General features: G+C 44.9%; 1 protein-coding gene and 1 pseudogene across 2 annotated transcripts in view; both read right to left on the reverse strand.

The window, feature by feature from the left end:
* Positions 1 to 3,952: 3,952 nt before the first annotated feature.
* Positions 3,953 to 5,145, reverse strand: LOC310777803 (protein Niban 2 pseudogene; annotated as a pseudogene). Its single transcript has one exon. The product of its transcript is annotated as a protein Niban 2 pseudogene (transcript).
* Positions 5,146 to 13,711: 8,566 nt separating this feature from the next.
* Positions 13,712 to 14,891, reverse strand: part of ikzf2 (IKAROS family zinc finger 2) — a gene marked incomplete at its 3' end in the record, with an annotated part of 32,102 nt that continues 30,922 nt past the window's right edge. The window contains exon 9 of the mRNA XM_083639526.1: positions 13,712 to 14,532. Within this exon, the coding sequence (XP_083495652.1) occupies positions 13,712 to 14,532 (821 nt within the window). The remainder of the gene's footprint in view (positions 14,533 to 14,891) is intronic.

The raw sequence follows: 14,891 nt of genomic DNA on the forward strand, positions 1-14,891 counted from the left end.
TGCCTGCGGGGAGGCCCACTGTCTCAGACTTTGAAAACCCTAACAATGTGTATTTGCCACATGTTTGTTCAGCCACAGTGCTGCATGCTGCGAAGTGAGTGTGTGCGTGTGCGTGTGCGTGTGCGTGTGTGTGTGTGTGTGTGTGTGTGTGGTGTGTGTGTGTGTGTGTGTGTGTGTGTGTGTGTGTGCTAAGTGTTAATGTGTGTGAGTGGATGCCAGTAGTTTCCAAGCCTTTTGACACCTCCAGCCAGGTCTTATCATCTGACAGCAGAGGTATGCGGTGCCCAGACAGCGGAGGAAGCTGACAGAGGAAGTGTCGCGGGCCAGCAGCACGAGGCCCTCTGTCCTCAGGGGGAACACCCCATAGTGCTGAAACCATGTTATGCCTCGATTATATCTTCATAATACTTCCACTGAATGTCCACTGTGTTAGGTAGGTACACCTCCCCGAAGTCAAGTCTTATATAAATCATAAAGCGCGCAGACAGGTTGAAATGTTCAGATACGGTTCAACTAAACATGAGAATGGGCATGTCATGTGATCTAAGCACCTTTGAATGCGTTATGATTACTTACGCTAGACACGCCAATTCCAGCATGTGAGGAACAGCAGCTCGGCTGGGATTGTCACACAATGCAGTGTCTCGAGTTTACCAAGGATGGCACCATGAAGAAAAACACATCCAGTCAGCTGCAGTCTTGTGGCTGAACACACCTTGTTGATCAGAGAGGTGAGGACAGGATATTGAACTGTTATGATGAGGGGGATGTTTTCTTGCCACTAAAGTCAACCCCCCCCCCCCCCCATCATAGATACCATACCACCATCCTCCATTAGGACAATGTGCCGTCATCTCAAGATGGTTCCAGGAACATGACAGTGGACCGTAACTCGTATTAGGTGTATCCAGTAACATGGTCTCTGAGTGTTTATCCTAATTTCATGGTGTGGAGTGCTGTTTAGCTTGCTGCCTTGTCGGACTTGGAAAATTATTATTATTATTAATTATTATTATTATTATTAATAATAATGAATGAAAAGGGCACTTGGACATTAAGGAGGAAAGGGGCAGGTGCTTGAGTACCCTCCGCCCCCCCTCTGCACGTGCCTGCAAGGAACCCTAATTTAGTCCACATTAGAGCCACAGAGCCCCATTGGATGAGAGGTTGTGTAGTGCTCAGTGATCCACATGGCTTATGGCTTGAATATGACCGTGATTAGCACTGTCTGACACTTATTTTCATCACAGTAGGCAAGGCAAGGCAGCTTTTGTATAGCACATTTCCTGCACTAATTGGGGCAATTCAAAGTGCTTTACAGAGTAATGATAATATGGTAAAGGTGAAAGTTTTACAATTCAAAAGTTCAAAAGCAATACAAAATATAAATAAAATTGGACTGATTAGAACCACATGAGGCTTTACAGCCATGTGTGACATAATCAGTTACAGAGTGTTTAAGAGCTCCAGGGTTTGAAAGACACAGAATGCAGTGAAAATATGTTATTCTCGCCTTTTTCTGTCTTTCCACATTTCTGCACACCAAAGGACCACAATGGAAATAAGCCTTAGGCTTTATTGTGTTATCCTTGATGGTTTTTTAATTCATGTTCATGTGTATACTTTGTTTTAGCCTCCTTGGAGCTGATGACTGTATACCTTCTGTTTAAGACGCGTCAAATAAATCAATACATTCATTCATGCACACTGTGGTGCTTACAAAGTCATGGAATTGTAGAAATTGGGTATGGCAACAAAGTGGAGACTCTTGTGAATCCAAAGAGCTCATTCATGTCTATCGCTACTTAAAATAATTGTAATATAAATTGATATACACCCAAACCTATCCTGCTTAGGGCCCCCATATGTGCAGGGCCGGCCCTGGGCTCATTGAATCTACAAGAGTCTTTCCAGTCATACCAAATTTGCGCAATTCCAAGACTGTGAAAAAAGCATGTTGTGTGTGTGTGTGTGTGTGTGTGTGTGTGTGTGTGTGTGTGTGTGTGTGTGTGTGTGTGTGTGTGTGTCTGTGTGTGTCTGTGTGTGTGCGTGCCTTGTGTTTATGTCGATGGTGTGCGCATGCGTGTGTTTGTAAAGGGGAGACTTGTGGGTACCCATAGAACCCATTCTCATTCAGATATCTTGAGGTGAGAGGTCAAGGGACCCCTTTGTCTATGCCCGTTTTTCCATCACCAAAATGTACCCTAACATGACATGGATGCCATGACTGCCTAAGATCTTCTATATCTATTTGTTATTTTTTATTTTTTATCATTTTTATCCCCCTTAGTGCTAATTTACTTTTATTTATCCTGGTTGCTACTCCACCCTCTGCCGATCTGGGGAGAGCCGAAACTGGCTCCATGCTTCCTCCGAGACATGGGCAGTTAGCCAGCCGCTTCTTTTCACCTGACAGGGGAAGCTTCACTGGTAGGACATAGCACGTGGGAGGTTCACGCTATTCCAACCGGTTCCCCTCCCTCCGAACAGGCGCCCTTAACGACCAGAGGAGGAACCACATTAGCAACCAGGATATTGCATGTTTTTGGTGAAGGGGGTTCCTATATGAAGGAAACCCCCGGGAGGCACGGGGAGAACATGCAAACTCCACACAGAAAGGCCCTTTTGACGACCCCACCCGGGCGGTGCATGAGCACTCCAGGACATGCGGACGGGCACGCATTCCTTCAGCATTCACAGCGTCCCAGGTGAGAATCGAACCCATGCAGGACCTTCGAGCTGTGAGGCGACAGCGCTTACCACTGCACCACCGTAGCCCCCCTTCTATATCTATTTGGACTCAAATCCACTATGCAGACCACGTCCTCCTCCCAGCCTCGATCAAGCTGCGTTGATACAGTAAGAGGGCTACAGTAAGAGAAGTGGTGATTCAAGCTGCGTTGATACAGGGCTACAGTAAAGTGGTGATTTAGCCCTCAGTCACACAAAAATGCATTTCATTGAGGAGCGACTTTCACCCCAAGGGCCAATTCTGGCCCCTGTTTCCGGGAGATACATTTACACCACATGGATCATTTAACATTTGAGCTTTCTGAGCCACAGTGATAATGACACTGCCACACAGCTTTCTGATATGACTGTACCAGACAGTATTTGTTATTATATTTTCATTTCAGGAAATCAACATAATTTCTTTGCATTCTTCATGGGAAACTTAAAGCTTTAACCCATTTAATCCAGAATTTTTCCCAGACATGAAAATATCCCAATCATGTGTCATTTGTAACCCTTTGAAATAATCAATCATTATTTTTCTGAAAACGTAATGGAAAAGTAGGTGAAAAAATTAGTTTTATGGTCGGTCACAATTGTGACCGGTGGGATAACACCGTGCATCTAATGTGTATACTGAATTAACATATTTCTCCCATGCAGTCATCAAAATTCTTATCCCAGCCTAGCTATTAACACATTTGGGATGGGGGTAGGGGATTGTCTTGGAGGATGGGGCCTCTGTGCCGGAGGGTGGAGCCTCTGTGTTAGAGGGCGGAGCCTCAATAATGGATGCTCTTCTTCCTCCACCACCTCCTCACCAGTGGGGGACTGGAAGTTGCTGTCATCATGCAGCGGTGGGGGGTAGTCCAGCCTGACCGCTGGGGGCTCTGTGGTGCCGACATGGGCCCCTGCTCCGTTCCTGTGGCGGTGGCGGCAACACATCTGTAGCTGCCGGTGCCTCCTGGTTGGTGGGTGGGAGTTCTCCCTCCGCCGCTGGCTTTCCTCTCCCTGCAGGGCATCATCTACTTCCTCTAGTGTGCTTCTTGTAGCACATTCACCGATGGGACTGATGTTTTGGGACTGCTGGTTCTGTTCTCACTCTGCCTTGGTATGTGCGCTTGGCTGTTCCCATCCTCCCCTTCCTCCTCCCCATCCTCCATGACTCACCAGGAAGAACTGGAGAGAACCTACACCTGGATCATGGACACCACCTGCTTCATCCTCCTCCTCCTCTGGGACTCCTCGCCCTCACCACCCCCCTTACTCCATCTACCTCCTCTTGGGCTCCGTACTTCCCAGCCCAGTTGATGGACGGGTTTTCACTCAGGAGGTGGAGGTTGGAGTCGCTGCTGGTAAGGATGATGCTGTCCCTGTACAGGTTGTGTCTCCACTGGATCGCTGCCTCCTTCACAGTCATCATGATGTCCATGACGGAGTAGCACCACCTCCTCAAAAATGTTTCCCACCAGGAAAAAATGGGAGAAGTCCTCAAAGATCAGCTCCTTGAAATGCGGCAGCTGGGAGGCGCGGGCTGAGCTGCTCAGCATGTAGGGGATGAAGATCTGCAGGAGAGGAGAGCCTCATGGAAGAAACGCTTCCTCACCATGTTGCTGTCATAGTCACATTTCTTGACGACTCGGTCCTGGCAGTGCTGGATGGTCTTACAGGGCCCTCCATACCCTGAGACTACAAACTTTGGTGAATGATCTACTCAAAGGTGTACACTGCATCATCCACTTGCTCTCTCATGAGGATCTTGGCCCTCTGGATGAACACAGAGAGGCTGGAGACTTCGAACCTCCGCTGCAGACCCTCAGGCTCAGCTGCTCCCCTTCTCGTAGCAGCTCTGCATTTCTACCAGGTGGAAGGGCAACATGCTGATCTTGTGGCCCACCACATTCGCCTTTGTTAAGGGTGTTCTTGCATGTTCACCAGCTCCCTGAAGAAAGCATGGTAGATATCGGAGAAGCCATGGCTGGTGGGCTCCATCAGTAGAGCTGGATGCTCACCTTCAGCAGCTTCTCTGCATTGGGGTGGACCACCGCTCACATCTTGCTGGTGACATGCTTCTTGGTGGGGATCTGGTCCATGACTGTTCATATGGAGGTCTGCAGCACGGGACCCACCTCACACCGCTGCATCACTGCCTTGTACTGGGCTTGGCGCTGGTGCTGCAACAGGCTGTGCACCGCATCACTGATCAGCATCCAGTTCCTCTGCCTCTCATGCATCTTGCCTTTGAGTCAAGGGAGATGAGCTCCCTCAATTTGGGGAGGAGGCCCTCCATCACCAGGTTAGACAGAATCTCCGATGGTATGCCACATGTGCTGCCCAGGTGCTGTAGTGTCCATGAGCCTGGTGGTAGAGTCGCACTGCGTCGGTGAAGGCTGTTCTCTTCTGACAAACCATTGTTGGCATGGCTGAAGTACATTTGAAAATCATGACCCATCCCTAATGTATGTGTATAAGTATGTGTATACCTAGCTAGAGGCACTGTGTTATCCTACAAGTCACTATTGTTGCCGTCAACATGTTTACTCATTCTATGACCACACTGAACAAAGTTGAGTAATTGCAAATACATATATCTACACTAGACACCTTCAAGATGATGTGTGCCAAAAATCTTGGTCCTATCTTTATGTTAACATACTTTAATAACCTTTTGTTTGCGAGCTTTGATGCAGCCAAGCTCTTCACCTGGTGCAACCAGGAAGTAAACAGCTCTAGTCATGTGACAATTCACACTAAACACACTGTACATATTTGAGACCCTTTATTATTTCAATATTTGATGGAAATGCATTGATACATCATTCACTAACATTTTTAGAGCCTTATAACTGAAAACATTTTTTACGCTCACTATTGTGACCGGTGGGATTAAATGGGTGTCTTAATTGGAGCCAAAAGTAAGAATAAACTGGCTTAAAAGCTCAAAGATGTCAAAACATCATCATTTGAATGTTTGCGCTTTGCTTGGTTTGACTGGATTCAGAGCAAGTTCTGATTTTGATAGGTGGGTGGCTTTTTGCCAGAAGAGAGGAGACCCATGTAGTGAGGGCAGTTTCATTGTTCCTGTGTTGAAGCAATGAGTCAAACAGAGATTGAGACAGGAACAAACAATAAACTGCCAAGCAGGTAAACAGAGGGATTGTGTCTTATGCAAAGATACAGTTCAGGGTCTGTTAAGGTTTTGCACTGCTCAGTTTTGCTACCGCCTTCAGTGAGCTTTGATTGTGTGTGTGTGTGTGTGTGTGTGTGTGTGTGTGTGTGTGTGTGTGTGTGTGTGTGTGTGTGTGTGTGTGTGTGTGTGTGATATGCACAGATTAAAGAAGCGAGGGGGTGAAGAGGCTGCTCTGACATTTAGAGGCTTCAACAGGCTCTAGCTCCCACCTGTTCATAGACAAAGACCAGAAACAAACTTATTTTATTACATTGAATGTTTGAGTACGAGGGTTTGCTGCATGCAGTAACCTCTCCCCGGTTTACTTATAAGCCTTCTATGGGTTATTGAAGCTGCCGATATACTTTTTTCCCTTTAAATATTTCCATTTCGGCATATGTTTCTTCAAGATTCAAGATTTTTATTGTCACTCCATGGTACAAGTATCACGTGTGAAATTCTTGTGCTGTGGACTCCGTTTACGACATAGTACAAATAGGCAACAAGCAATGAGCAATAGGCAATAAGAAATAGGCATCAATAAGCAATACTAAGCAGCAATAGGCAATAAGGCAGAATAGCGATAAGACAAGTCAGTGGCATATTCATTGCACATAGGTGCACATGTCATGTGCATACGTTAGACGTGTTCAGACATTTTAAATTCGACGTATTTGACATACAGTGCAAATAGCATGTACCTTATTAAACATACAATTAAACATTAGGCATTGTGCATACGTTAAGACGTGTTCAGACATTTAAAATTCGACGTATTTGACATACAGGTGCAAATAGCATGTACCTTGTTAAACATACAATTAAACATTAGGCATACATAATGGTAGCAGCTGCAGTACGGTACGGTACGACTACTACACTATTTGTGTATGTTAAGGAGTCTCGTGGCCTGCGGGAAGAAACTGTTCCTCAAGCGATTTGTGTGTGCTTTTGGAACCCTGTATCTCCTCCCTGAGGGTAGCAGGGAGAACAGGCTGTTGTGGGGATGGTTTGTGTCTTTGATGATCTTCAGGGACCTCCTGAGTTCTTCCGACCGGATTTCAGTGTTACACTGGAAGGGATTCACTTAAAAACAACTCAGCAGCACGACTATAATACTTAACTATACTTTGTCAGAATCTGACAGAGAACTTCCAATTTTGGGTTTATATCATAGCTGTTACACAAAGTAAAATCTCAACATCACTTTAAGATGTTTATAGTCCTGTGCATCCTGGTGGCTCACCTGGTAGCTCGCATACCACGGAGGCTCGGTCCTTTGTGCGGCCGACACGGGTTCGAATCTGACCTGAGGTCCTTTGCCGCATGTCATCCCCTCTCTCTTTCCCCACCTTTCCACTCTGCGTACTGTCCTATCTAAATAAAGGCAAAATGCCCTAAAAAAAGTTGTTTGCAGATCTAGATAGCGAGTCAAATTTGGTGCTTTTGCATCAATTTGTGGACTATTAGTAAAATGTATTAATGTAGGAAAGTAAAGGAGGAGATGCCAGGTCTGCATATTTTGTATTGTGTTGTCCCACACACCTGTCATTTAAGACACTGATGCTCAACCGTTTTCATATCAAGACAAGGACTCATAATTAAATTTACATTACAGCCACAGACCCCCATTTGAAGACATGTCTCTGTCCAAATCTGCAAATATTTGTTATTGCTAGATATGAGTTTGTCCAGAATTCCATCTGTATTGTAGGCAGGTGGAACTATGATCAGAATTCTTCATTCTTCTACATTCTCTAATTAGTCTCGTGTAAATTAAATAATGGTATGGTTTAATCATTTCATAATTCATCAATTTACATTCTGCAGGGGACCCCCTGGAATCCGCTCAAAGACCCCTGGTGGCCGCGGGACCCCACGTTGTGAACCACCGATGTAGGACCTACTGTTTCAACTCTCAAACTTCACAAAACAGCCACAGCAGTTAAATCAATGCTTTAATACAGAAAAACCCATGCCTTAAAAACATACATTATATTCTTCACAGCAGTGTGTCTTCATTTATGGTCATGTATGTGGAAAACAGGACTGAACAATTCTCCATCTTCCATTTTCAGCGTTGGACCCATTTAAGTAATTCCAAATTCCCCAACGCATTTCAATTTACAATTTTTTGATAAATAATTCATAATAAGGACATAAAAATACATAGCCTATGTAAATACCCTGAGAGAACCCTCCTATCAGAAGATTGTCATCAGTCTCACAGATGATCAATCGGCACAAATTGCTGTCCATTTCAGTATTCAGTGCCAAAATATACCTTTCATATATTATCTCTATAAAAAATACATTCCTGAACCCTTTCTTTGTTTATAAGTATTTTTTTAGACTTAAAAAACACACAAATGTCACAAAACTATTCATATTTACAATTGGGCAGAAAAATAGACATCCAGCACACTCATTTTCAAAATGTATAAAAACATCTCCCCATGGATTGGAAAAACAATGGTAATATTTTTTTCTTTTCAAGTAAGTGCCTCACTATGTGCTGAGGACTGGTAGAAAGATTTCCTTTTGTCTTTGTTCATACGGCCTTTTCAGTTAAAGCGTTCTTATACAAGTAAGGCTGCCCGTATTACAAGACTCAGAGAGGAAAACTAGCAATAAAAGCACTCTGTGTCCCAGAGAGTTTTCTTTACAAAGACAACTTGAGCTACAAATGAGACTCAGACACAGCACATATATCATTCCAGTTGAATTTGTTTTAGCCTTAGTCTGTTTACCTGTATTCCCCTCAATACGAGGATAATCCTAATTCAGCACACTAATGTTCTGCAAGGGATTAAGAAAGAAAAATACGACTTTAAAATTAACTTCAGATTTACAGTAGGAAAAGGACACATTTGGTAGGAGGACATCTGCCTAACCAGATAAGGCTTTTCACATAATAATTAAATATTTACAAGAATAACACATGACAGGAATGTATAGAGTCAATATCACAGCTGCGAGGCGTAAACAAAATTCCAGTGCCAATACTTTGACGAGACAGTAAGCTTTTATAGCTGGGTGCCGACCTGGCACAAGAGAGGCAACATGTAAACAGAGAAGAACTGCCTTTTTTGATCAGAGAATGCCTTAGGAATTTGTTTTCGAGGTTTTTGTGTGAAACTACTACCGTAAATTCCGGACTATAAGCCGCACCTTTTTTCCCGTTTTTTGGCCTTTTTTGGCCCCTGCGGCTTATCTATGGATTTTTTCCAAAAAAAAAAAAAAAAAAAAAAAAAATCTCTCTTTTTTAGCACTCTTTCTAACTATAAATCCTATATAACTATAATAAGTTTTAATTTCCTCTCTTGCCCTCTTTTCACCACACTGTATGACACTGTATGACACTGTGTGCACTGTAAAAAACAACACAGGTGGTGTTGTGTTATGTTGTTTTGTTGAAATGTTAATAAATGGGAGCTTCCTCAAACAGCCATCTCTTTCCCGACAATCCCCTCTGTGCATGAACCCTTACATATGGTAATTAAACATTAAAACACAAAAAAAAAAAAAAAAAAAAAAAAAAAAAAAAACATTAAAACACCCGCGGCTTATAGTCCGGTGCGGCTTATATAAGAAAAAAATAGTCAACTTTGCAGGTGCGGCTTATACACCGGTGCGGCTTATAGTCCGGAATTTACGGTACTCCCCAACTTCCACCGAGTACTGATCCAGTCTTTAAGCAACATGGAACATGTAGCCAACATGTTTGTTAAAGACTGAGACCAATATGACCCATTTGGATACTAATTTGTGTTTCGTCAAGATTACCCTCCTCCACTCCACCCATACCTTACTGTAGTACCCTCCTCCACTCCACCCATACCTTACTGTAGTACCTGGACTCCACAATGCTGCCTGTCAGTGCTCGGACGTACAGTGCATGGCCAACGGTAAAGCTGAATCCTATCTACATCCTATTACTGTATTGGAGAGAGAGAGAGTAAACACCTGCATCTGGTTTTATGGCTCATATAACCCTCCTATTATGGATAACTTGTTCAATAGAATTTAATAAAATGATGATACGTTTTGAAGGTTACACATTTTGTATACAACGGTGTAATGACCCCAAACACAAATGCCTTAAAAAACCAGAGGAAATATAAAAGTTGTATACATATTTTCTGTCTCTTTGTTTTGACTGATACCTGGGGGGACTTTGCAGTGTAACTTTTGATCTTTAAAAAAACATCCCCATGCTTTAGCTAGCTAGCTTTTGCTAACAGGATGGACAGTTTTAACACATTTTCATAGTTTTATCTCATCTGAAGATTTTCTGTTAATGAGGTCCTATCAGCTCTTTGAAAGACTTTTTACGTATTTATTTAGTTATTTATTTATTTTCTCCATTATTGGCTAACTGCTATGTGTTACCTGCTGATGTTCTGAGGTGTAAACTTGGATAACAGATTTATTTCTAGGTTTAAATTGCTGGGATGAATTTTGACTCCAAACATAAAAGATGTCTGTAAATGTTAACACAATAGGAGGGTTACGACCCTGTCCTTCACAGATGATGGATGAGAGATTTGAAGTCAGACAGCGGCTTACCCCCTACTCTCCATTCCATTCCCCTTCTCATACTATGTGCTTCCAGCATAAAGAACAGGTTTACAGAGGTGATTTGGACTGCTACAGTTCTGGGAAGTGCCTTGAAACTGGTATGGTAACAATGCTCTTTTGCTCTCCCTTGCTCCTTCTCCCCTCTGTAAAAGGTCATACTTTCATGTGGTGACATTATGGCAGTGCAACGAGCGAGGTTCAGACAGAGACCGAGAGAGAGAGAGAGAGAGAAAGAGAGAGGAAGAGAGAGAGACATTAGTGTATGTGTGCTTGTGAGTGACAGTGGTGGTGGCGGGATAGAGAACGAGCAGCCCAGCGAGTCAAGTGGCCTCTCATCTGTCTAATAATACAACAGCAGGAAACCACCACGTGACAAACAGCCACCGTACACAGCCTGGTGTGTAGGCTACACATCAAACAGCCAATACAAACAGCCACCGTACACAGCCTGGTGTGTAGGCTACACGTCAATACAAACAGCCACCGTACACAGCCTGGTGTGTAGGCTACACATCAAACAGCCACCGTACACAGCCTGGTGTGTAGGCTACACATCAAACAGCCACCGTACACAGCCTGGTGTGTAGGCTACACATCAATACAAACAGCCACCGTACACAGCCTGGTGTGTAGGCTACACATCAAACAGCCACCGTACACAGCCTGGTGTGTAGGCTACACATCAAGACAAACAGCCACCGTACACAGGCTGGTGTGTAGGCTACACATCAAACAGCCACCGTACACAGCCTGGTGTGTAGGCTACACATCAAACAGCCACCATACACAGCCTGGTGTGTAGGCTACACATCAATACAAACAGCCACCGTACACAGCCTGGTGTGTAGGCTACACATCAAACAGCCACCGTACACAGCCTGGTGTGTAGGCTACACATCAAACAGCCACCATACACAGCCTGGTGTGTTGGCTACACATCAAACAGCCACCGTACACAGCCTGGTGTGTAGGCTACACATCAAGAAACCCCGTTGGCCCAGTGCGCCGCTTTATGCTTGATGTCATAACCCAAAGTGGGGTCCCATACCTTGCAGTTCAGAGGGCTTACATTACATTTGCCCTATTTTCACAAAGTAAATACTGCTATCAGGTGTTATATCTTCTTCTTGGTTAAAATTGGCTAAGTGGGTGGCGGTGTCTGTCTGTGGCGTCTGTCACAATTGTGATGTCATCAGTGATGTCACTCAAACAACTGTGATGTAGTATGAGCCGATGGTGCACAGTTGCACGATGGCGCGTAGGTGGGTGGGCAGTGTCTGTCAGTCTGTCAGTCACGATTTTGGGAGCCTGCGGAGTGGGCGATTTCCATAACTGCAGCCATGGCGCATCATGGGGCGGCTGTGGCTCAGGAGGTAGAGCGGGTCGTCCACTAATCAGAAGGTCGGTGGTTCGATCCCCGGCTCCTCCAGTCCGCATGTCCAAGTGTCCTTGGGCAAGACACTGAACCCCGAATTGCTCCCGATGGCTGTGCCAGCACCCTGCGTGGCAGCTGGCCGCCTTCGGTGTGTGAATGGGTGAATGTAGGCACATTGTAAAGCGCTTTGGATAAAAGCGCTATATAAATGCAGTCCATTTACCATTTACCATTTACCATCATCTCCAGAGTCTCCACCCTAGGAATCGAGCGCATGTAGCGCGCAAGATTCCTATATATACTAATAATTGGGCAAAAGTTAGCACGGCACACAATTGCTTAACTGTTATGTCACTCAGGCAGTTGTGATGTCATCAGTGATGTCACTCTAGCAACTGTGATGTAGTATGAGCCGATGGTGCACAGTTGCACGATGTTGCACGGGGACACAGTTGCTCAACTATGAATTGCTCAAGGCACCTGCAAGCCCGCGGAGACTCTCCAGAGCCGCCACCCGATTGCTAGTGTGAAAAACTTCCGAGTGCAGCTTTAAACAACTTGGCGGATGTGTGGATGCTCAACAAGCTTGTCAGCTGAGAAGAGTTGGCTACGACTGAAACTTTCACCGCCACATTTGCATGCTCCCTTCTTTGTTTTCCTACCAATGTGATTTGGTTTCATGGACGATAAGTGCAAAATGACGAGATGTTGATTCCCGCCATTCAAAGCTTCTCAGTTCTCTGCAACTTTTATGATGGTCGATGATGGTCGATGAAGTAATTTTTGTCCTCCTATTAATTTTCAATTAATGCTATGTGATTAGTACTTTCTAGCTAGCTATGTGATCTCATCAAAACGTATATGTAACGTTATGAAAGGCAATTCCAAAGCAGCAAAGAAATCTGTTTAAACTGCGTAGCTGCAGACCGTTACACAGGTGTAATCAGAGCTTCTTGCACTGCCCACAATCAGTCAACCAAGTTGCTCGTAGTGTGAAGACGTGCTAACAGATGTGGGCAACCAAATCATTCGCTGTAAGACACCGTTGCTCATAGGGAAGTCAGTGAGTGTTGGTCCAAAGTGTTGGAACTGAACTGCATGTGTCCTGTGCAATATGCAACTGCTACTAGGTTAGTTTGGTTCAATAGCATGACTCAGTTACAGCAGGGTAGGCTGTGTGTCCATATAAAATATGAATTAAGTAATTCAGACAAACTACACCTCAATATGTCAAAACTCCCTTGAATATATAAATGCAATACTATATTGAATTCATAAGTGGTTAAAGATAGCACTTAATAGGCTTACTGGTAGTTCTGTTGTCAATGTAAATCATGATAATCTATCTGGTGCATTAAAACTACATTTGATCTAATCCAATGCAGTGGGTGGGATGTTGTGCTTGACTTATATTCTTATATCCTACAGTATATGTGCCTATGTGTACTCCACCTAGCCTTTCCCTGGCCCTTCAAAAGCATGGTCATCACGGGACAAGTGGAGTGATAAGAGGAGACAGTTTCAAATAAGACCAAGATGGAAAACTATTCAAAGTAGTAGTATAGCTTCTCAGTTATACGATCAAAGAACATTTTTGGAGGGAAACAAGAAACAAAAAAACAAAAAGGTTTCCTTCCTTCCAGAAACATGTAGAAAATGTGTCTTTGGCCCATACCTTCATATAATTGTTCAGAATCATAAGTAGCTTAAAAAGAAGTCAGTGATTGTGCTACACATTTGTCTTCCGCTTTTCCCACCATTCAACCATGCCGTCCTGGAGGTCCGGGGGTTTTGGACAGATTAGAGAGTATGGCTCCTTTCCCTATGTGTCATTCCCTCTCTTCCAGCCTCTCTTACTGGAATGTGTGCTCCCCACGGACTATATGAGAGGAGAACTCATATCGGTCTTTGCTGCGGTGACCACAGATGTTGCATTCCAGTGGATCTCTGTAGCCATGGCAGCCCATGTGGATGGTGTACATGACGTGGTCCAGGAAGAGCACCTGACAGTGGTCGCACTGGAAGGCCCGCACCTCCCGTCCCTCCCGCCCGAACACCCGCACCCCCTCCTGGCTCATGGGCCTCTCAGCGGGCCCTCGCATCGCCCCTACCACCAAACCCGCCCCGCTGCCGGAGGGCGCCTCTGTCACTCTGTCGCCTGAGTAGACCACCGCCGGACTGGCTCGCGACCTGGGGCAGGAAAGGGGGTTGTTCCCATGGTATCCCAGCCTATCCTGGGGGCTGCTTCGAGCCGAGTCGGCCGAGTCCAGTCCACTGTTGCTGGGGGACTCCTCTCGGCCCGGACGGGGCTGCTGCTTCCCGTGCCTTGCCAGGGCGATGGGGCCATTAGCGGTGGGGTGGCTGGGGAAATCGGGGGGCAGCGGTGGATGGGGCGGATGCAGAAGCATGTCACGGCCTCCCGGACGCTCCATGCGTTGGGCCAGGGGGAGGACATGGTGGAAGAGGGGATTGACCATGGGCAACACCTCAGACATGGAGAGAGGGGGACCCGGATGGTGGAGCATGGGCCGGATGGTTTCCGATCCCAGGTAGGTGATGGCGTTGTTGATGGCCTGGTCCATCATGTGGGCCTGCATCAGCTCGGCTTCCTTCTCATACTTCAGCCCCATCTCGTAGCCCAGCTCAGGGTAGCCGTAGCGTGCCACCTTCTCACCTGCATGACAAGGAGAAGCACTTTGATTGAGTGGAATGAATGGGTTTGACAAGATGATGTCAATTTGAAACCATAAAGACCAATCCACATCTACAATGATGAATATAGATATAACTATAAAACAAAAATATAGTTATCCTTTTTGGTGTTTATATAGTCATCATTGTAGACGTATTTTTATTCTAGTTCTATTCTGTTACTTAGAATGATTTAAATATCTTTAACTACAGCTATCTTTATAGTGACTTCTAGATGTGAATGCTGAATGGGCCTTATGAGGCCAAACAGAATAAATTTAGATGCAAGAGTGGTGGCGAATACTGCTTTTAGATACAGATGAAATAGAGAAACAGGTAAGA

The sequence above is a fragment of the Poromitra crassiceps genome (assembly GCF_964638095.1).
Source record: "Poromitra crassiceps genome assembly, chromosome: 6".
Taxonomy (NCBI): domain Eukaryota; kingdom Metazoa; phylum Chordata; class Actinopteri; order Beryciformes; family Melamphaidae; genus Poromitra; species Poromitra crassiceps.